At 45.1% G+C, this 24,044-nt stretch overlaps 1 protein-coding gene across 1 annotated transcript in view; it reads right to left on the bottom strand.

Annotated features, from left to right (window-relative positions):
- The window catches only part of NSMCE1 (NSE1 component of SMC5/6 complex), a 176,119-nt gene that overhangs the window by 20,320 nt on the left and 131,755 nt on the right, over nt 1-24,044 (bottom strand). The window contains exons 6-7 of the mRNA XM_078664194.1: nt 16,545-16,661; nt 449-569 (exon numbers count right to left, since the gene is read on the bottom strand). Coding sequence (XP_078520320.1) covers nt 449-569; nt 16,545-16,661 — 238 coding nt within the window. The remainder of the gene's footprint in view (nt 1-448; nt 570-16,544; nt 16,662-24,044) is intronic.

Here is a 24,044-nt window from a genome sequence, read left to right as displayed (position 1 = left end):
CAGAACCCAATTTTACCAAACTATGTTATGCGAATCTTTCAGTAACCATGTATAACCCTGTGGTGACAGGGTAAAGAAATCGAATGGCATTAACGTTTGTCACTACAACAAGACACAAAAATGTTTCACGGTAACAGAAATGTTATCAAGGAATCTTTAGGCCACAAAATGTAGGTCAGATGGGAATTTTGGTATTGATATTCTGACAGAGAACCAAATAAATCCTGCAGCAAACAGCTCACTCACGTGGATCACTATGCCACTCATTACCACATTATCTTCCAATACCCCAAAATAGGATAGAAACAAGAAATAATATGACTGGTCATCATTTGGGCTTACTTCATAGACTCGGTTGAAAGTAGGTTAAGTGGTGTGAAACGGCATAGCATTGTTGGCATTTTGGGTCCGTGGTAAAATCAACAAATGTTCAAACCTTGTAACTTACCTGGAATCTCATGTGGCCAGAACTCATTGCAGCTCGGACAATGGGGTTCAGTTTGACCTTTGAAGTATTTGGCAACACAGGGCAAATGCATTTGAATGCCACAGGTCTCACAGGTCTGCCTCTGGAAATAAAGAACTTTCACAATGTAATTATGATTCCATACAAATCTCATTAAAATACTTTAATCTTACAACCAAAATAACCCACCTCCATGGAATTCTGAGATATTCATTTAACAGGCAGTTACACAGAACACTCCCTGTAAAAGGTAATAATCAAAAAGCATGTATAAATGGAATATCGTCCTTTAATGAAATTACAACAAATTCTTACTTTGTCCATTAAACACTTCAATCCCTATACAAGGCAGCTACCCTACAGCAGACCCTTACCAGCCACCCATACACTCGCCAGTTATTGAACCACACACACACACACATACACACCCAAAACACCTACACGTTATCTCATTTTTTAAATTTGTAACATGCACTGCTACCCTCGAAAGGGCATCCTGGTGCTAGAGATTCAGCTGAATAAGGGGCAGAAAGGAGATTAGTGCAGTTTGAAAAACTAAGTTTAAGCATTTTTTGAAATATGTGAAATTGGAGATTCACTGAATATGATTAGTGAGCGGATTTCAGTATTTAAACGCTAGGTACGAAAAAGGCCTGCTGCCGATGCCGCATCAGTGGATGCAGAAGATAAAAGATCAGCAGAACATAACATCTGTGAAGGTATATGGACGTTCAGCTTTTACAGTAGATAGAGCCAGTATTATATAAAGCATTGGATTCTGAATTAAGCAAGCCCAATTCATCTTTATTACGGTTCTTTAAACTTGGTTTAATTCCATTCTTCTAGCAGTTCTCTAGCAATTTCTGTACTTGAAGATGGGTCCAGCGGAGTAGTTTTGAATTCTCTGAAGACAGTGCTAAAGAAAATAAGAAATACGGAGATACAATGAAATGTCATGATGCAGCTAAAATTGATAAAAAATAGAGGAGATAATTTGAGTGTCATTTGCATATGGAAGAATGTAATAGCCAAATGAGCTGACAAGGCTGGGAAGAATGGGGATGTAAATGGCGTGGGGCTGAGCAAAGAGCCACAGGAGACTACCTCCATTCTAGGGGTGGATGGTGAGATATAAGGAGGTACAGAAATTGCTAGAGATCTGCTAGAAAGAAAGGAATTAACCCAAGTTACAGCTTGCATGTATATTTTTGAAAGGTCGCTTTAGTAATGTGTAATTCGACACGCAGCGGAATGCTTCAGAGAGATTTAGAGGGACCAGGGCAGTCAAGAACACTCTGATCCAATAACTAGCAGAGATTATCTGTGGTAACTACAGGTGCACATTCTGTGCTGGGTGAGACCAGGTAACCTGACTGAGACGCATACAAAAGAGGGACAGTTACACAAAGAAATACTGTAGTACTGAATAGGCAAAATGCTCAGAGTCCAAACAATAGTACTTAGCTAAGGTGAGGAGGGAAATCCACAATGTTGCTTTAAATGCCCACCACTTGCACTCCTCTAAATAGGGGTGCTTTGGCAGATTTTGCTCTGGCAGAATGAGCTTGTTTTCCCTCAGATGGCTACATCATAGCAAACCTTTGTGCAAAGAAGAATTCAATGAGATAGTGAACAGCCTTTCCCTTCCTTTTGTAGGTGTAACCTATAAAGACCTCATACCTCATCTGATCTCTTTAGTGCAATCAATAAAAAGCGGAACTCACATTTAGGGTCCAGCCTGTGCAGCCTCTCTTCATCCTTTGTTGCGGAGGTGGGGAATAAAAAGTGGTTAGGGTGCTAAACTGACTGAGATGGAAGGGAGACGCTACCTTAGTCCAGAGAACCAACTTGTCTGAGAAAACCATGAAAAAAGGTGGACGAACACTCAAGGCCTTCAGCTCTGCGAGGCAACAGCAACTAAACACATAATTTTGATGGTTAAGAATCATAAGTTGGGACTCTGTATAAGCTCAAACAGAGCCCCCATTAAGAAAGTTAAACCTAAATTCAAGTCCCATTGAGGAACAATGAAAGGGACAGGTGGAAATAAACCTGTCAGGGCCTTTGAAAGGCGCATGACCAATGATGACTTGAATAAGGACAGCTGATATATCAAGCACAAAAAGTCTGACAAGGCTGCAAAGTACCCATTGACTTAGAATGGCACACCCATGTTGAGCGAAAGATAATGCAAACTGCAGGATATACAGCAATCTTGCCTTCAGAGGGCCAATACTTTTATTGTAATACTAGGAAAAAATGTTATCAATCTGCCAGAACAAATTCAATTGATGGCCAGCAAGCTGATAAGATGAGTCAACAACATCCGGTGGGAGACAGAAAGCACTCAAATGACACCAGTCAATCTCCAGGCATGAAGGTGAAGAGTCTGGAGATTGCGGTGCAGAATATGCCCTCCAGACTGGGAGAGTATGTGCACTCTGAATGGAAGTTGAAGTGGAGCAAATAGGGAGAGATGCAGAAGGTCGGTGTACCATACCTTTTTCAGCCAATCTAGGGCAATGAAAATGCCTTGAGCCCAGTCTTGCTGAATTTTTCTCAGAACCCAAGGATTACATTGTGAGGCAGAAACTCCAACTTCAACAAATCCCCCATGCCTCTTTGCAATGGATACTGAAGGGCACAGAACAATCAATAGTGCGAATAGGAGCACCCGGTTGAAACATGGAAATCATGTTCAAAACATTATGAATCCTCTGTGGAGGGCAGTAGTATTAAATACTGCCTCTAAGAACACGAGGTGCTTCGAGGGCTCCAGGTGAGACTTGTGTACATTGACTGAAAATCTCAAGTTGAACAGAGATGTTGTCCTTTGCAAGTGGAGAAACACCATTTGCTGTCAAAAGCCAGTCACCCTGGTGGCAAATCACAGAGCAGATATTAGGCTGAGTGGAAGGAATGCAAACTGGTAGTGAGTGGACCCCACTATGAATAGCAGTTACTTCTTGTACGACTGCAGGACTGGGATGTGAAAATAGGCATCCTGCAACTTGACATATACCATACAATCAAATACCTGAAGGACCGGAGCTCGAGATAGTATCTCGAATTTCTCTGTGGATAAGAAGAGATTCAAGAGCCTGAGGTCTAGGGTCGGAGGAAGACCCCTGTCTTTTTTGGAGATTGTTATACCTGTCCTCCTTGGTGTGGTTTCCCCTGACTTTTTGCCTTTTGAACTCCTGTTTTGCAGACTTCATTTTTTGCTGGCTTTAGGATTCTGAGCACTTTACCACTACTAACTAGTGCCGACGCATCAAGTCATCGAAGCCAACACTAGCTCCATCCAAGGTACTTTTTAAGTGGGCCATGTGTGGGTCTTGAAGCTGACCTGCCCTCCATCGCAGTCAGCCTGAACTTTGGATTTACCCCAATCAAGCGTGACTACAAGTAACCCCTATGCGCTATTGGCTTCTAAGCACTATATTGCAGTTTAATATTTTTAAATTAATATCTTGAGTTCTACTTAGGGGATTTTTGTCGTTTTGGTTCTTGTGTTACTCATAAAAATATTCTTAATTTTTCTCAACTGGTGCGGAGTCTTTTGTGGTGTTTTCACTGTGTTACTGTAATTAAAGTGTTGCACAAATAGTTTACACATTAACTCTTATGTTAAGCCCGACTAGACTGTGCCAAGCTACCAAAGGGTGAGCACAGGTTAATTTCGGTTGTGAGTCTGACTTACCCTGACTAGGAATGTGGTCACTACTTTGACAGGGTGCAAACCTCTGCCAACTAGAGATCCAATTTCTAACAGAGATCAAGAAGTACCAAGAGTAGCACCCCTGCTCCTTTTACTGCTCTTGCTCCAGCACCATCTCTCCCTTCTGCAGCAGGGCTGCCACTTGCTGCAACACAATGCTCAGATTTGGTAGCACAAGGGGAGGGTATACACATTTTCTACAAGGCCATAGGTCTGCAGTAACTGCCCCATGGTGCAGAAAAACGAGGTAACCTGTCCTTCCACTGGCTGTACATGTTCCTTCACAACCAAACAACTGTGCATTCCCTCCTGGTGCAGGAGAGGAGGACTAAAGCTCTTTCGCACAGCCTTTTCCTCTTCGGCTATATTGGCACATAAGAAGATTAAGTTGTTGTTTCTGCTGGCAGGTCAATGAAAGCTGGTGCGGTTTGTTGACAAAGCCTTAGAAAATAGTCTTTGTTTGCAAAAGGTATCTCTCATTAAGGATTGGATACCTAATGATCTAGCTTGAACTCTCCCCTCCTTGAATCTCTACAAAGCAGTATCCGCTTTCGGGCCAAAACGTCTCCATCAAAAGGAAGGTCTATTTTAGTGTTTTGGGTGATCCCAGAAAAATCTGAGGAATGGAGCCAACCATGTCTATGTAGGGATATCGAGGAGCTCACATACCCATCGATGAAATCTACCATGTCCAATCCAGATTTTGTTATACAATGGGTGGCATCCTGTGCATTGTGAACTACTTCAACAATTGTTTGAGGTGGTTTGGTAGGCTTGGAACACCGTATCCCATAGGTCATGAGTGTAGCAGCCAAGAAGACAAACGTCATTCAAGGATTTAAGCCCTAGACTCCTAATTATTTGGATCAAAATAGGTCATGAATGTGGTCGCAGTAAAAACTGTAAGTATCCTCTCTGTACTATTCCTCCTCAAGGAGTCTTGGCAACTCCCTTCTTTTTTGACTAGGGGTGTAGAGATGGTAGGACCCTGGTGCTGAGGTTGAATTATGCATTAGGGCCCGAGCTGGGATAGCAGCCAGGAGGGAATGTAGCACTGGAATAACACCCAAATGAAGGATAACGTAGCAATGGAACATTTGTCATCTGAAGAGAGCCAAATGGATCAATGGGGTCAGGTGGTGCACCAGAGGGTATTGCTGCTTTTTGAAATATTTCTATTGTTGCTTGGAGGAGTGATGCTGGATTCGTAGCCAGCGTTGTTTGAGGCATGAGGAGGCAGTGGGGTATATATGTCAGCGCAGGCAGAGTCAGAAAATGCGGTTCAGTGCACTAATTGTGGCTCTGGCAAAGACTGGGCCTGATGAAGTCCTTGGAGGACTACTAGCCTTGGATCTGGCCGTCCTGGGAGAACAGTGAACCTGGTGTATGACCTTCTGGGAGAGGAGTGTCCTTTCTTCTTTTTGTGCAGTATCCTCAGCCTTGCCACCTGCATAGTACCCACGTTTGCAGTGCCCATGGACAGCCAAAGGTAATTTTTATGAAGCACTATCGCCTTTAATGTACAACACAAATAAGCCAAGTATAAACAAGGCAGACAGAAGAAAGCCAGACACCTCTAGCTATTATGACCCCCAAACAGATCAGGTAATGGGGAAGAAAGTTTGCCACAGAAATAGACAGTGGCAGCATTCAATGTGTGTAAGGTTAGTCTATGCTAAAGTTTAATAAACCATACTCTAATGAAGCACGTACAAAGCATTATACACTGAACACTTGTGGCATGGTGAAGTGAGCCATCCTTTCTCCTTCTAGCCGAGTCCTAGACTCTGCTGCGCTGTAAATACTCCCTTGCTTATAGCAACAGCAGGCTAATGAACCTTGCCAGGTTGTGGGGAGGCTTAATTTTGGAGGAAACTGGCAATCGAGGAGTTTCTATCTGCGCGTCTTGGAGGAGACACAGTACGCTGTGGCACCCATCTTCAGGCAGAGTTTACGGATTTATCCAGGTTTCTTTTTGATGGCAAATGTTCCCTAATAGAATTTGTGGAGGAAACACTTTCTGGGATGCCCCCACTATGAACTCCCAATCTGGATTATTATGTATGAAACTTTATGAGTTCAAACTTAGGGAGGTATATTTTTGGGGAAGGACGGGAGGTGAGCTGAGGGATCTTCTGCAAATTCGACATACAGGAAATAAAGCAAGATCGATCTCAGATTGGAGTGTGTTTTGCAATATACCATTTTAAGCATTTTGTCACACAAAAACGTGGATGCATATTCATAGTGCTAATACAATACGGAAACAAACATTTTTAAACATCAAACATTGCCAGTCATTTTACATGTACACACGCCTGAGGTAGACAGATGGTGTAAAAAAGGAAAATAGAAAGATATGTAAAATTCCTGTAAAATCAAAGATCTTCTCCCTGGTCACAGCCAAGAGAATAAAATACCACCCAGAAATAAAATAATAGCAGTATATGAAAAGAGGAAATAACATGAAATAAAACGACAACAGAGTTGCTAAAGATCAACTGAGCAAGTAGCTGAAAGAATGCCTGACTACACATATCTATTATAATAAATCGTTAAAATGACATCCAATCTGCTACAGTGGCGATGCTTTGGCTTGCCAGCCAGTTTATGGAAAATGGATGTTAAGCTGACAAATGTCACTTAAATAACTACACATAAGAATTGGACTTCACAAATGGACTTTCTGGCAAAAACGAACTGCAGACGTCTTTAAGGGGAAAGGGCATTGCTATCTCACGCGTTTTCTTCTCTTCTGCCTGCCAATGCACCCTCCTTAGCACTCACCATGAGGATGGATGTAGACTTTCTATTTTCATAATTAACTTTCCCCCTCCCCAATCACATTACGGACATGACACCAACCCCCCCCCCCCCAGCCAACACCGTCAGATCTCATGGACTCAACATCACCACCTATGCAGACGACACCCAGCTCATCCTCTCGCAGTCACAAGAAACATCCACCTTCAGAACTAACTTCCACAGATGTATGATGAACGTCGCCGACTGGATGAAGGACAACTGTCTCAAGCTCAACTTGGACAAGACAGAAGTCTTCATCTTTGGGCACATCACCTCACCATGGAAAAACACTTGGTGCCCTGCTGAACTCTGCCCTTCCCCCGCCCCAACAGACCATGCCCGCAACCTCGGCATCATCTTGGAATTAAGGTTATCTATGCAGAACAGGTAAACACAGTCTCGTCCACCTGCTTCCACACCATACGAAAGCTCTGCAAGATCTTCAGGTGGCTCCCAATAGACACCAAAAGGACCGCCACACAAGCCCTGTCACCAGCAGGCTGGACTATGATAACCCTCTTTACGTAGGTATCTCTTCATGCCTCCTGAAGAGACTACAAAATGCAACAGCAAGACTTATCCCTGACCTCGCAAGACTGACTCACAATACCCCACACCTCAAGAAGCTACTCAGGCTTCAGATCCATAAGAGATGCCAGTTCAAGATGCTGACCCCTGCATACAAAGCCATGCACGACAAAGGACCAGCATACATCAGCAAACGCATGACCTGCCACCAACCAACCAACAAGACACCTGCAAACCGTCTCCCTTTTTCTCACAGGCATCCCCTGGATCCATCAATCAAACAGTGAAGAACACTCCTTCTCTCACCTGGCCCCAGCTTGGAGCGACCTTCCCCTGCACATCAGGAACGCCGCATCGCTTCAGGAACTCAGAAAAAGACTCAAGACATGGTTGTTTGAATGAACAAATTATCACGAAGCAACTAGCAAGTTCAGCAACTTGAGACCCTCATGGGTTATTTGCCGTGCTTTATAAATCCTGATTGATTGATTGATTTGTTCATGTTATATTGTTAGGAACTTCTGCCAATCATTCCACGCCCCCCTCCTTTTTAGGTCTCGCTAGCATAGGCTGCGCACATGTGCAGTCTCGCTGGTGAGATTTTATGTTTTTTAGGAGCTTTGACTAGCGGGCTTTAAGCCCCGCCCCTCTTTCCCATTGGCCGGTGTCACCGTTTATGCTAAAAGGTGGCCGGCCATTGGGAAAGAGGTTAGTGTGACGTACACTTTTCTCTTTCACAGACGGCCCACTTAGAAGGGCTGGTCTGACTTCCTTCTGCAGTAAAAGGATTCTTATCTTTATGGGGCCATGTGTTTTAACACATGGCCCAATAAAGACAAGCTCCGCTGCGAGTTTATTTTTGCATCTGGCTTTCACTTTAAAGTGAAAGCGAGATGCAAAAAAAAAAAAAAAAAAAAAACGCTCCAGTCTCAGGTTACTTGTTTGTCTTCTCGTGCGACCTGCCAGAGCAGTCCCCGCTGCTATCGCGGTCTTCGGCTGTTGCTGCAGTAGCGCTAATGATGCCTTTCTGGGAAGCAGTCATTTAGCGTCCTTCCATCAAGTGGCCGTATTATTGTGGCCTAGCACGTAGCACTGATTTGGTCTTGACCTTTCCCTGTCCTTTAAAAAAAAATACAGTTGACTGAAACGCAGTGCCACAGAGCAACAAGGGTAAAATGGCACCAAAAGCACTCTATTGCTGTGCAGTGACCTGTATTATCTGGTGTTTAATCTGGACATCTCGAAAGGAACTGCAGCCTGCCCCGTGCAGCGGGACAACGTGCAGACATGTGCTGCCTTCGCTAAATAAATATGTAATATTTCCTACGCAGCTTAATAACACGTTATGTTGACATAGTTTGGCTTCTTTTCCTTTGTAGTTGGATATATGCATCAATTTAAATCGGCGTTTCCTCTTCTCACGTGCTTAAAGTAACAATTGCGTATTTTCGTGCAGAACTCCAGTGTTGCAAGTATAAGTAAGCATAACGCCTCGGTATCTGGCACTGAAAGGGTGCGCGCATTTCTTGATGGTAATGCCCTGTGGAGCGATGCTCTTGCGCAAAAAGCCTAGGGCCCTTAAAACTGTAGCGTACTTGTCTGTATTTGTTATTGGGGCACCTCCACACTTCTTGGCAGGTTTTTATATTGTTCCTTGTTTTTTTCGCTGTTCGTGCCTGCACTGGTCATGTTTGTTTTTCGAGCATGTGATTGGTAAACTGCACACTGACTATTTGACAGGCTGCTTGAGTAAGTCAGACAAGCCTTTGCAGATATGCCTCGGGCCCCCATCCAGCCCTGGTCCGAAGCCAAGAAGTTTTCTCATCTGCTGTTTTATTTGGTGCTCATAGTCATATTTGGAAATGAAGAGGTTCCACATTAAAAGATGTGTTTGAAGTACATGGTGTGAGTTAGATGAAGTTTAGGGGAATAAGAGCAGTTGAGCATAGAAACACGTTAACGTGTGCCAAGTAAAGGCAATTAGCGTGTTAGGCTGCACTGTAAGGTTAGCTGTGTGTGTGTGTGTGTCTGTGTGTGTGTGGGGCTCTGTGTATGTGTGTGGCTCTGTGTGTGTGGCTCTCTGTGTGTGTGTGTGTGTGGCTCTCTGTGTGTGTGTGGCTCTCTGTGTGTGTGTGTGGCTCTGTGTGTGTGTGGCTCTGTGTGTGTGTGTGGCTCTGTGTGTGTGTGTGGCTCTGTGTGTGTGTGTGGCTCTGTGTGTGTGTGTGGCTCTGTGTGTGTGTGTGGCTCTGTGTGTGTGTGTGGCTCTGTGTGTGTGTGTGGCTCTGTGTGTGTGGCTGTGTGTGGCTGTGTGTGGCTATGTGTGTGTGTGGCTGTGTGTGGCTGTGTGTGTGTGTGTGGCTGTGTGCGTGTGTGGCTGTGTGCGTGTGTGGCTGTGTGCGTGTGTGGCTGTGTGTGTGTGGCTGTGTGTGTGTGGCTGTGTGTGTGTGTGTGTGTGTGTGGCTGTGTGTGTGTGGCTGTGTGCGTGTGTGGCTGTGTGTGGCTGTGGCTGTGTGTGTGGCTGTGTGTGTGTGTGTGTGGCTCTGTGTGTGCGGCTCTGTGTGTGCGGCTCTGTGTGTGCGGCTCTGTGTGTGCGGCTCTGTGTGTGCGGCTCTGTGTGTGCGGCTCTGTGTGTGCGGCTCTGTGTGTGCGGCTCTGTGTGTGCGGCTCTGTGTGTGCGGCTCTGTGTGTGCGGCTCTGTGTGTGCGGCCAATTATTTTCTTTTTCTTAGCCGTAGTATGCAAATGTGAATCAGGTGCAAAATCTCTGTTTTTGCATGATCTGCTTTCTGCCTGAAGCAAACTAGAAAATTAATGAATTGTACGCTGCATTTTGCAGTGATCAATTGACTGCCACAAAATTACTGCCCAGGCATGCCAACTTGCAGATATATTTCACAATGGGGGGAGGGGGTTTGTGGGGTGGATCTTATAGGGGATGGGTCTATGAAGGGACAAAATCATAAGCCAATTAAGTTTATGAGGCATGAGGGCACAAGGTCATGAAGTGGGGTTGGGGCTTTGGGCTGAGATTTGACCCCCAACATCCCTCCCCCCAAAACAAAAGCTTCTGAAGCTACCGCTAATGCCCTGGGGAGTATGTAAAAAAAAACTAAATACCCATGAAACGCAGCAGAGCCCACCCTCCAGATATGAGCTGGAAACCCACATCCCACAACCCACACCTGCAGTGTGAGAGTCAGCAGTGTGTGTAAGAAAGACAGCAGTGTGTGAGAAACAGCAGTATCAGTGAGAGAGACAGCAGTGTGTGAGAGACAGCAGTGTGTGAGACACAGCAGTGTGTGAGAGACAGCAGTGTGTGAGAGACAGCAGTGTGTGAGAGACAGCAGTGTGTGAGACACAGCAGTGTGTGAGAGACAGCAGTGTGAGAGAGACAGCCGTGTGAGAGAGACAGCCGTGTGAGAGAGACAGCCGTGTGAGAGAGACAGCCGTGTGAGAGAGACAGCAGTATGAGAGAGACAGCAGTGTGAGAGAGACAGCAGTGTGTGAGAGAGACAGCAGTGCGAGAGAGACAGCAGTGCGAGAGAGACAGCAGTGCGAGAGAGACAGCAGTGCGAGAGAGACAGCAGTGCGAGAGACAGCAGTGCGAGAGAGACAGCAGTGCGAGAGAGACAGCAGTGCGAGAGAGACAGCAGTGCGAGAGAGACAGCAGTGCGAGAGAGACAGCAGTGCGAGAGAGACAGCAGTGCGAGAGAGACAGAAGTGCGAGAGAGACAGCAGTGCGAGAGACCTTTTATTTATGTTTTGAAACAAATAGCAGGCAGCTCAGATTTAGAGCTCCGGTCTCAGGAATTCAAGCATAGCGAACCGGTAAGTTTCTTAGAAGTTGCTAAAAAAAACCTTCCTGAAACTTTGGATTCCAGAGGCTGCAAGCAGTGTTTGTCTCGTTGACGCACGGTGATGCGTCTGCCAGTAAAAGCGATACCAGACCAAGTTATTGGCGGACGTGGCTATTACAAGTATAACATAACGGTGTTTGCAGCATTACACCGGGAAACCGCCCTATCACAGGCCGAGCCTTCCTCGCCACTCTTACGTGTTTGAGAATAAAAGTGCATTTCCCAAACTCTCCTGCTCTGTTTATTTCCAGACTTGCAGCTCCTCATCCCCAGAGAGCGCCGGTAGAATGAGTCTACCCCGCCATAGGGCAGTGCTTCTGATTATGTTATGTTTGGTTTTGTCTTACAGTGGACGGTATTTATGTTCCACACATTAGTAAAGCCATCTAAGGAGCGTACGGGGCCGCTGCCAGCGCTCTCTGCTCGAGGTAACCCAGATTCTTGAGGCCTTCATTGGTGACACATTAACCCTTTTCATAGCGTATAGACAACATTCTTGGAAAGAGGCCATTGCAGCTAGGCAGGCGTTGAGTGTCAAACCTTATCTCTGGTTTCTATCACAGTTAGTCCTTATTGGACAGCATAATCGGGTAGTATTGTCGCACCACTCGTGGCCTGAGGCTTGTGGATTTATTTCACTCCAAGTTATGTTCTCTGCGTGCTTGACTTTACAGGGTTATTGAGGAAGTGTAGTCAAGACTTGCACTCTGGGGATGTACAGTATTTGGAACTCTGATATGGTGTGACAGAAATAATTACACTCTATAGTCTCTATGTACAGCCAGGGCTGTATCTTTGAAAAAGGGTAGGGATTTTATTTACAGGTAGGAAAGTTCTGCAGTTAAAATAACTTCACAAAATCAACAGTTAGTAAAACACAATAATATCACTTATCTGGTACATTTTTCACCTGGGCACCATATCGAATGTCATCTAATGAGTGTGTCAGCTTTTCTTGGAAACGCAATTTTTTGCTGCAGTCTGTTTCTACAACTGTTCAAAGGGGGCATAGGTGGGCGATTCAATGTTTACTAGTTTGCTGTCCCAGAATATTACCTCGGCTTCTTAGACCAGTCTGAAGTTGGATCATCAGTTCTGGGTGGCAAGTACCCTGTGGGTTCTGAATGGCTCATTTATTTGTGACAATCTCATCCAGGCTGCAGTCCACAAGCCTTCCTTTCTAGATCTTGGCAGATAGGGCCCTCTGTTTTTTCACACTGGTCCATAGAGCTACCTCCTTCAAGGTTACTGTAGAGGCGATATAACCAGTATTTATGTCTGATCCTTGCAGATAAAATCCCTTTGAAACATCTCTCTGGGCACAGCTTTCTTCTAAGTCCAGATGAAGTACATCTATTGGCTGGATCGGGCTTGGGAGACTGGTTGGATCTTGGGGCCAGACAGAACCCAGGCAGTCTTTAAAATATGTACACTTTCCTTATCTGGGCCCAGTGCATGTTTCCGTACTTGCTTCCAAGACTCTCTGGAAGGCAGGTTGTGAGGCTGGTATTGATTCCTAAAGTTAGGTGAGTTAGATTGACCTAAACCGGATACCCTCAGCCATAGACTCTGGATGCTAGATTATGGCCAACACTAAACAAAGTGCACAGTTTGTTTGGTGCAGCAACATAGATGCTTCTGTGCAGGGTCTGGATTGTAGTTGCACTTAGCTCAACAAAGACTACAAGGTCCCAGAGCTCAGATTTTGTGGACTATTTGGTAAGCAATTTGTTATGTCAGCAAGATTAATAAAGATATCCTGAAAGGGAACAGGATTTGTGTGCTGCTTCATCCTGTTTTCCATATTACACTTATCATCTTGTATACACAGACTTCCTGCAGTATCACAACACTCGTATGAGATCACTAATTTTATTGTCACTGACATGAACAAAAATGAATGTTAGACCCATGTAACGTAACTGGTGCTATGTAAAGCGCTCTGATACCCGATTCGGATCAAGTTCGCGCTATATAAAACTCTGCAAAAAAAAGGAAAAACACCAGCATTCCGGCACCTCGGACCGGGAGGAGCACGTGAGTGTTTAATTAACATTGAAAAGTTAGTCGCCGAGATGCAACACCATCCTTCCCATTAAAATGTTTTTAATTTTGCATACTTTTCAAGATAAAATAATAAAAGCTTTAGTAATGCAAGTATTTGTTTGGTGTGTACTTGTTTGTGTATTTTTTGCGAATTACGGTTTTAATTTTTTGAAATTTAAATTGTAAAAATTACCTGGGGGTCCCCGGCTTCCAGTAGTGATTCAGTGGGGGTCCTCAGGAGTCAAAAGTTTGGGAACCACTGTTCTACAGCATTAAAAGCAAATCGCCGGTAAAATAGTGTGACCAGCCAAAGAAGCGTTAATTAACATATATTAAATAGTGTTGTAGAATTTGTTTTTTCTAAGTGTGCCAATCACTGTTGTCACTTCATTCCACTTTGAATTGTAGGATTCTATTATTTTAAAGCGCGACAATCGGGGTTGACAGAGGTTCCAATATATATGTTTTCAAAATAGATCAAGGGAATATCCAGTAGATGGCGCCGAGTGCTTAGAAATGGCCCATCAGCCCAAAAAGCGAAAGAAGAAAAGGACGTGGCAAGTTACCTGGAACAGTCAATGTGAACACAGTCAAGTTGATTAGACTGGTGTCTAATAATCTGCTCAAGTATAGCACAGTGTATGCAAGTATAATGCAAGGAATGTGTGAAATCAGCTGAAGCGCATGAGAATGTCACGAACAAGAAGCACAAGCCGGAGCACTGCTCTGAGCGCGTTGAGAGTAAGCTCAATTATGGCAAAACTGAAATAGCTGGAAATATTTGCCAAAAAGCATCCAGCCTTCTGGAACAGGACACGGAGAAGACTGCCGGTGTTTCCTTGTTCCAATGAAGAACAAGTGCCGATCACTGCCAAGTAAGGCAAATCATCGAAATCTTAAAAAAGAAAAAACAACAAAAAAACAATGTCTCTGCCTCCCATCTTCGTCGCCAGTGCGGAGTGGATTAAACGCAAAAGAAATACAAGGGCTCCAACAGGGACATCCAATCAGGACAACAACACTGGAGTAACTGACCAGGATCAGGCTTGAACCTTCTAAGCATAACATTCTGCAGCAGCGGCACCTTCGCTAAAGTGGAGGAGCGCCGTCCCACTGCATTTTGAGCAGTGGAGAAAGGAAAAATAATTAAATGGTAATAACACTACATTATTATTTTATTTTTCAGTGGTCAAGCAGGTTTACGGGGCCGGGCTCGGCTATCGTCACTGCCAGAAATAGGAGGAGCGGTGGGCACTTAAGTGCGCATGACGGTTTGGTGTTACATGCTCTGCATGTTACCCACCAGGGTGGAATACACAGCCAGGTAAGGAACATGCACAGGCTCCCACTGCCTGTCTGAGCACCGAACCACGACGCTCAGAACAATCACAAAGCTGCATTGCAGTGTTGAGAATGGTTTAGGGGAGCCTGGGTGTACTTCCTGCTTTAAGCAGGAACAGAAGAGGACGAGGCAGTAATCCAGCAGCAAGGTAAGTAACTTTTTAAAATTTATTTTTCTATTTTCCCATCTCACCCATGCTATTTGGTGGCAGCCACCACTGACATTCCTAACAATTATGATAGAAGAGAACAGGATACCACAAAACCCATTGTTCCAGTCCTCGTCCTGCCTCTTAGCCAGTGCCTTTCCCCACTCCAGCACCCTTTTCCTTCTTACATGGGTCGCTGGGCGCATTACTTCCTGTTCTCTGGCTGGTCTTCTCACCCGATTGTACTTTTTCACAAAAATCACAATAGGCATAGAAAACAGACTACCTGGAATTATATTTTTACCCAAACAGCTTTGATAAGTGACACAAAGATAATGCACCCCAATGTACCGCTCATGATGTCACCTGCAGTTGATGATAACATCACAAATTACACTGAATAAACGTTGCTGTAATATTACATTACCATTGCAATCACTGTCATAGTCCATTAAAATAGTTATTGTGTATTAATGTCAGAAATTAGAAATTCTTATAAAGAATAGTTAAGGAATAAAGGCTGGTTAAGATCTACTCACTTGTAGTACATATCCTAAAACACTTAATGGCAGCTGTAAACCTGCAGTACCACTGACAACGTACAGTTATCCCAGAAAAAGATAGACCGAAAGAAGGCTACATTTACACGGTTACCAAATGAATGTGAAAAACAAGCAATAATTTGTGGATTAATGGATGTCATCATGATGTTATTTTGGATGTCAAAAGTGATTTCTCTGGTGAAGTCATCAGCAAGTTGATTCGTAATGCCATCACGTTTGAGGGGGTCATTCTCCCCCCACCAAAAATGTGTGCATAAAAAATTCATAAATTGTCAACGTTTACATATCCTTTTTAAAAACATTTAATGCATTCAAACATTGCCATGTAAAACTTTAAAAAAGTAGTTCTAGCAGTGGTGGGATGGTGCACCTGTGTGATTATTGTGGCCAAGACCAAAAGTGCATCAACGGCAACAATTCAGCAAGTGTGAGCAGTAATTCTAGACTGGGGTCTCCAACCTTTTTCTGCAATAAGAGCGACTCAAGTGGAATGAAAGTCATCCTGAGCTACAGATAACATTAGTGACCACAGCAGACAAGAGAACAGTGGCCCTCTAGTAAGATTAGCAATATTGTCAGCAGTGATTACCTCCGAGCATCACGCAGGATTGCCATAAATAACGTAAAACAAAGGGCTAATCATATGGAAATGACATTACAGGGGTAATACATAACACAAACAGCTGCAATGCCCATGGAATTATTAGTAATAAGTCTCCACAAAGCCACCTGATTTATTACTCAAGTATTAGGTATACATTTATTCTGAAAAGTCAACCATTTTTCTCCAAACATCAGCTTATAGGTTCCGAAAATGCACACACTTCCTTCTCGAATGCAAGCTTTGAGTTTAAGTAGTCATATATTCATTCAATCGCGCAATAGTTTCTAATTCAGCGGGCTGCACACAGGAGAGCTACCAGTGGCTCACGAGCTACGCATCTAGACGATGTAATAAGAAACTAATAGTAACAGACTCCATTTATTACATGGGATCAGGGTGGAAGAGAAGAAAGTGTCTCTTTAGATGCCTGGAAGACTGATGGTGGAATGAACACTGTACACATACCTGGATTACTATGCTGTGGCAGATGTTACACGTGCCCACTACATCTTGATAGGCAGTGTGGATGTAGTGATCCATCTCCATTATGCAACGAGTACTTAAGGTGTAGTCTCCTTCCTTCTAAATGAGAAACAGAAGATATGTATTATTGAGTGTTATGTCCTTTTTCATTTATTACTCCTGAAAGTCTATACTCATAGCGCTGGGACGCCCACTGGTAGCCACGCGCTCTACAAATCCAATTCCATTCCATTCCAAAACAAGAACTTCACTGAAAATAAATTATACACAATACTGCTGCACTGGCTTTTCAGTCTGTTTTACAGAACGCATTTCGTGCCAGCACTGTGAGTACAACAACTGTACCTGTTAAACAGACACTTTTTGTAAATATAAAAAAAAAAAACAAGTGAAGAAAATAAAATTCTGCCCTTGATGGTCAAAAGGAAAATGTTTTTTGTTCTAACACAATGGAGTGTAGAGGTGTCCACACAGACTCTCCACCGTCTGGATCGAACAAAATGAACCCCACACATAAATGGACCTTTTATTCCCCCTTAGTTAAACCATGTACCTATGATGGCAAAGTAGTGGCCCACTTGGCGCTTTATAAAAACAAGGCAAATTCATGATACAAATCAACTGCCAAATAATATACAAGAAAACTTTTTTCCGTGGAAAGCCTTTCTAGAATTGAAATGCATTTTGGAGGTCAATCTGGGCTAAGTAAAATATTTTAAACTGGACAGCAGGACTACATTTTAGAATGCAGGCAAAGGCTAAAATCTGCCTGTAAGGTGGCTACAGAGACATTTGAAGCCCCTGCAGATGTGCCAGTATGAAAAAGTAAACAAGCATTGGCATAGCCAATAGGTCTCGCCTTTGGGGCCTTAGAAGTGTTTAGACAAAGTTATTGGCTTTGTTAACGTTTTTAGGTTTCGACTGGAGCACGGAGCTTTAGCTCCGCCTCCAGAGAAATCTGTAGTCTTCAGTAAGGGACACTTGAATACGCCCTCTGTTCCATTGGCTAGCTCCATAAATGGAGGCTAGCCATTGGAACAGAGATCTGTCCGTCATTCACGGACCAGATTCGGGGGTGTTCCCGAGATTTTTTCCCTGGGCGTTCCCTCTGTGTAGTCATCGGGCGGTGGGCGGGGTTTCTTTTTTTTTGTCGTCCGTGTTTGCTTTTGTCATTCCGAGGCCGACCGCCGCCGGAAGAAGTCTTCCTCTGGTAAGTGCTTGCTGCGTCTCATGTCGTCTGTGCTGTTCCGCCCCCTCCCCGTGTGTCCGTTCCGCCCCTCTCCCCGTGTGAAAGTGATTTGTTTCTGGAGCTCGGCTCGGGTCCATCCCCGCCCCCCTCCTGCTTCCCGCCCCCCCCCCTCCCGCTCGGAAGTGCATGTGCAGTTGCTCATCTTGCCTTCCCGCCCCCTCCTCCCCGTTTGTCCGTTCCGCCCTCCTCCCCGTGTGAAAGTGATTTGTTTCTGGAGCTCGGCTCGGGTCCATTCCCGCCCCCCTCCCGCTTCCCGCCCCCCCCCTCCCGCTCAGAAGTGCACGTGCAGTTGCTCGTTCGACTCGGGGGTGGTTCTGTGTATGTACTTGTTAGCGTTGCATTAGCATTCAGAAATGCACCCAGGGGCAGTCACCGGATCAGCTCCAGTTGCTCTGGTGTCCTTGGCAATAGCGCTACCTCGTCGTAGCCCTTTTAAGAACTGCCATCTCAGACAGACGATGTGGAGTGAACTACCAATAGAGGGTAACGAGGCGGGACATAAAATGTTAAAAGCTTGCAAGACGTGCCGCACAGACCTGTAGAACTGAAAGCAAAAAAAAGGGGGTGGGGGCGCAGGGAAACGATGAATGACAGGGCACAGCCAATTGGAGTGGAAGAGGCGGGACCAGGGCGTGATAGGGGCGCGGCCTATGTAGATAATGAGGCGGCTCTTGAACACCTGAGGAATGAAAGGGGGGAGCGGTCGCCAAAAATAGGTGGGCGGGGCAAGGGCGGCCAAAGACCGACCGCCAGTGCAGATTGACAAACTCTATCAGCTGTTAAGGTCTTGAGCCCAGCCAGTGACCCCCTGAGCGTTGGGAGGCAATCCGCGCAGAGAAGGAAGAACGCGTGTACTACCAGTCCAGCGAGGTTGCTGGCTTAGTACAGCGACAGAGGTGCCTAGACACGGAGAGGGAGGCGCTATACAGGCATTTCCTGCGTGAGGCCGGCAGCGTGGTTCATTGGTGTCATTTGGGCACAAAAACCGAAGCGACATCTTGACAGAGGTGCCTAGACACGGAGAGGGAGGCGCTATACAGGCATTTCCTGCGTGAGCCCGGCAGCGTGGTTCAGTGGTGTCATTTGGGCACAAAAACCGAAGGGACATCTTGACAGAGGTGCCTAGACACGGAGAGGGAGGCGCTATACAGGCATTTCCTGCGTGAGCCCGGCAGCGTGGTTCATTGGTGTCATTTGGGCACAAAAACCGAAGGGACATCTTGACAGAGGTGCCTAGACACGGAGAGGGAGGCGCTATACAGGCATTTCCTGCGTGAGCCCGGCAGCGTGGTTCATTGGTGTCATTTGTGCACAAAAACCGAAGTGACATCTTCGCTGTTCGGAGGAGTCCGCTGCCAGTGAAAGAAACGGTGCTTCCCAATTCCATGAGTGGAGGGGGTGTATCTGGGAGAGTGAGTGTGTGCTTCTAGGTGAAGAGGGAGGCCCCTAGATTACAGAGGTGGGCCAAGCTAATTTATTTATTTGTTACATATATTAATTGCATAAGAGGAAGGACGAATGCGTCTCCGTGTGTGGTGTTTTTTTTCTCAAGCGAGGTAAGCTGCTGTCGGTGTGTACTGAGGAAGGAAGCTGTTAATGCGTTTACTGATTAGAACGATGCTACATAGAGAAAGTGGAGGCTTAGGGGGGTAAAGTGCTTCTTGTGTGTAGAGTTGTGGATCTTTCAGCTAGGTAAGGGGCAACTCTGTTGAGAAGGGGATGCCTCTGAGACGTAAAGTCCTACAGCTGGTACAGCCACTGGTAAGTTGCTCTAATATGCGCTTCACCCCCTTGAATAGATCCTTTGCACATACCTACACACCACAATCTGACCTGCCAGTAGCATGCAGGGTCTGAAGCTTTGTTTCTTCTCACCTGTCCTGCACTGAGAAGGTCTGAGCATCTAAGCTGCACAAATTCACCTGCATTGGTCAGTGACCTACGACTCAAGTTAGAGCTATTGGCAATGTAAAGGACAATGCCATTTATTTATCTGTTTTCAAAACCAACACATAAATACAAATTTTGTCATTACCAAATGCCAATAGCTCAAACTTTTCCAAAGGAGAAACCGTTGCATTGTAAATGCTTGGTAATATGTGTTGTAGAGCACTGTGAATGTTGTGCAGCATGTTTAAAAGTTATGTTATAATAAAAAAGTGTTATAACCATTTTTGTCACCTTAAATATAACCTATAACACGTTATATACAACTGAAGTTCCCTAATAAAAACCAGAATTAACACCAAAAATGTGTTCTATTGGTTTTGTTTATGCAATGCTGTCACGCGCTGCTCTATGAGAGGGCCTCCTGGAATCACTCCAGAAACGTGTGCGTGTCCCACGGCCTCCAGCTTGCGGAAGCGAGCAGGGGCGCGCATGTTGCTTTCACTTTCATGGCCGCGCTTGTTTAAAAACACTTTTCCTGCCTGCCGTTACAGCTCGGCCAACAGCAGCAGCAAGTTTGTTTACTTTAAATGACCCTTCTCATTGATCATTAAACACAGCGCGGTCTCGCACAGGCTGGAACCAGACAACATGTTAACCACGTGTATATGAATTATCGTGGTTTGGTATGCCGTTATTGTCTCTTGGTTAGATTTTAGCGCTCACGTTTTTGGGGGTGGTGTATGTGCACGCATGCTTATTAACCTTTCTGCTTGTTTTAATTGTGAACAGACTAGATTTTTTTGTTCACAAGAAATTGGGACTCACAGCCATGCTGACATCTCTGAAAATCTTCATGGCAGTGGCAGAGTCATTCACGTTGCAGCGGCAGTGACCGACAACGCCCTAGTGCCTATTTTTGCTGCTGACCGCTTGATTTATTGCCCTGGCTTTTCAACGTACTTGCCTGCCTGCCAGCCTCCCGGCCACCAAATTGTAATTCTGGTGCTATTTTCCAATTAACTCTGCCTATTTTTCCCACCCCGTTCTTTGCAACTCTGACACTATTGTTAGAGTGCAAGCTTTGCTGTGTAAGTGTATCCTGTGGGCTGGCCGCCCTACTTTTATGGTCTCTTTGCTAGCTGAATGTAGACTATAGAGTGCATAGCGCCCCGAAACCCAGTTGGGTAGGGTCTACGCAATTCAAGAAACATTTTCTAGATAAGGAGCCCCGGTGCCTCCTAACAGCAACTGACTCTGCTCCTGCTCATCCGGACTTTCAAAGGCACCGGTTTGTCAAAAAAAGGCCTCACGCCGTTATTGCAGAAAGACACTCATTAACCTTAAAAGGACGAATGAGGAGAGATGTGGCCCACGCATGCGGCTGACCAGGCAGGAACCTGACCCTGTCCCGACTCCCAACCCTACCAGAACTCTCGGCTGCGAACCCGATGCCTTCTCCCTGCCCCAGCATCTCCAGAGAGCCCTTTGTTACATTGCCAGAGTTCAAGTCGAGTCTGCTGTGCATGCGGGTTTTCCGTTAAAAATTCATGACCTGTTCACGAAAGATGTAATCTTGAAGTGGACCTCTACCCCACCCCCACGATTGACGTTTATAATGTATTTTTCTGTGTTAGTATTTGAGGAAATGGCATGAATAGACGATTATGAATTTTAGACTCATTTGCTATGTTTTAAAGGGTGTGCATTTTAAGAGTGTTCTAAATGTAAGATTTTAATTAATCATACAATAAAATTTTACTTGCAGCCCCACGAGCCAGCAGCCCACCAGGGGTCCTCTCCTCTCGTATGAGGCAACCAGGAAGGCTCTTTCAGTTTCCGCCTTTACTCATCTAGACACGCCCAAACATTCTTAAACTTCTTCAACATCAAATTAGTTTATGCAAATTAAACATTACTAATCTGGACTATAATCTTAGTTTAGGTATTAACATGGTTATATGCTTTATTTTGTATTTTTTTTTTACAAAGGTTATTTGGACTGCGAGGCCATTCGAGAATTAATGAGGAAACGGACTTGAACTATGGCAAACATTTGCGAGGCAGTTGTACCATGGTATGTTAAAAAAAAATACCACTGACCAATCCATGTGTCTGCATTTGCCAAACAATTTTCGTTTTCTGCAGCACAATTCATCCAAAATGGTCTAAAAAATGCGGGGGAATAAAAAAACATTAAAAGGCGATTCCCACTTGTAAATGTTTCAAACAAAAGTATAATTCATATAGTTTTAGAACTGCATTTCATTTAATGAACAGTGAAACATGAATAGTTGATTACATTTTGAATAGATAAAAAAAAAGGCAAAGCAGTATGTTTTGAAACCCGAATAAACGTATGTATTTCAATACATAAATGCAGCTATGTATGGTATGGACTGATATTAAACTGCAGTGGTTTATAATTCCACAGCCATTGCATACGAGACTAGGCCTCTCACGCAAAAAAGGTCCCTGCACTGGCCTCCCCTGGGCAACGCCGAATGACCTTCAAGAGGGCCAGCCTCAAGGTCGGAAGTCTGCAAGGGGAGGTTCAGGCTACCAACCCGTTCACCCCCTCTCTCTGGGGGCAAAGGTCACTATAACTGGCTCCCCCGAGATGGAATGGAATGGAATGGGTATCTTATAATGCGCAAACCTTAACCCAGAAGGGCATCAAGGCGCAGACAACTAACAGACCGAGAACAACATAGGGGGATATCATAGAACTTAATAAGCCAGAGAGAAGACCCAGGTCTTCAAAAGTTTACGAAAAACCCCTAATGAGGGTTGACTGGAGAGTTCAGATGGAAGCGAGTTCCATAATTTAGGAGCCAAGCTGGAAAAAGCTCTTCCTCCCCATCTCACCCTGTTAAATCTGGGAACGATGAGCAGATTTCTGGAGGCCGAGCGAAGGGATCTGCTGGGAATATAGGGGCTAACCAGGGATCTAATCCCTTCGGATCCTGATCCAAAGACCGCCTTATGGGCCAGGCAAAGAATTTTAAAAGAGATCCTGGCATGAATCGGTAGCCAATGGAGATCTTTCCTTGCCGCGGTAGCAGAAGTGCGCCTAGGGAGGTTAAGGACCATCCTGGCAGCGGCATTATGGACAACCTGGAGTCGCTGAAGAGATTTCTTGTTAATACCCCCATATAGCGCATTGCAATAATCAAGCCTGGTTGAGACCATGGCGACTGTTGCCTTTTTGCGCGCATCAAGTGACAGATAAGGGGCAATCTTTTTTAAAGTCCGAATGATAGTGCAGCAGGTGGCCACTGTTCTGTTGACCTGGCGATCAAATGAAAGGGCGGGATCTATAAGTATGCTCAGATTCCTAGCCGAATGAGTAGGCTGGGGACAGTCCCCTAAGGAGGCCGGCCACCAGTCCCCCGTCCACAGCTCTTGACTCCTTCCAAAGATCAAGACTTCCGTCTTTTCTCCATTCAGCTTAAGATGGTTACGTATCATCCAGTGCGATACAGCCTCCATGCAAGCTCGAAATTTAAGGACAGAGTCATTTATCGGCAGGGTGGTTGAGACAATAATCGGAGTATCATCAGCGTATGACAATACCTGATACCCAAAAGATCTTACAATCTTAGCAAGAGGGGTCACGTAGATGTTAAACAGTACAGGGCTCAGAGCAGAGCCCTGTGGGACCCCACATTGCACCACCTGAGAGGGGGACAAAAATGTGCCCAATTTTACTCTCTGCCGTCTCTGATGAAGAAAAGAGGAGATTCAAGGCACTGCCCTCCACCCCTATCCCTTTTAGCCTGTCAACTAGGATTAAAGGGGACAGGGTGTCAAACGCTGCTGTCAGGTCCAGCAGAACCAACAGCGTGGTCTGTCCTCTGTCAACCTCTGATCTAATATTATTGACCAAAACTTTGAGGGCGGACTCCGTGCTGTGAGCAGCACGAAACCCGCGTTGGGAGACATCCAACAGATTCTCCCTCTCCAGATAGGAAGCCAAATGGCGATTGAGATGGGCTTCTAAAATTTTGGCGGGAGCAGGGGGATGGGTCGAATTTTTTTTTAAGCTTCCGGGTTCAGGGATGCCTTTTTTAGAAGAGGTTTCACAACTGCGGTTTTCCAAATGGCGGGAAAACTCCCTCCGGAGATGGCCATATTCATGACTTCCAACAAAGGGGGAAGGACAGCCTCTCTACATGCCTTAAACGTTTTTAAAGGGCAGGGGTCCAGAGGAGAGCAGGATTTAGTAGCATCTAAGAGACAGTTAAGCTCTTCAAGTGACAGCCTAGGAAAGTTCGTCAAACGGGGACAGGGTCCTGCTTCGGAGAGCCCAGCCGTGACAGAATGGTGAGGCTTGGAAGTGAGTG

This window comes from Lissotriton helveticus, chromosome 10 (genome assembly GCF_964261635.1).
Source record: "Lissotriton helveticus chromosome 10, aLisHel1.1, whole genome shotgun sequence".
Classification (NCBI taxonomy): Eukaryota; Metazoa; Chordata; class Amphibia; order Caudata; family Salamandridae; genus Lissotriton; species Lissotriton helveticus.
This window is presented reverse-complemented; position numbering and strand designations above follow the sequence as displayed.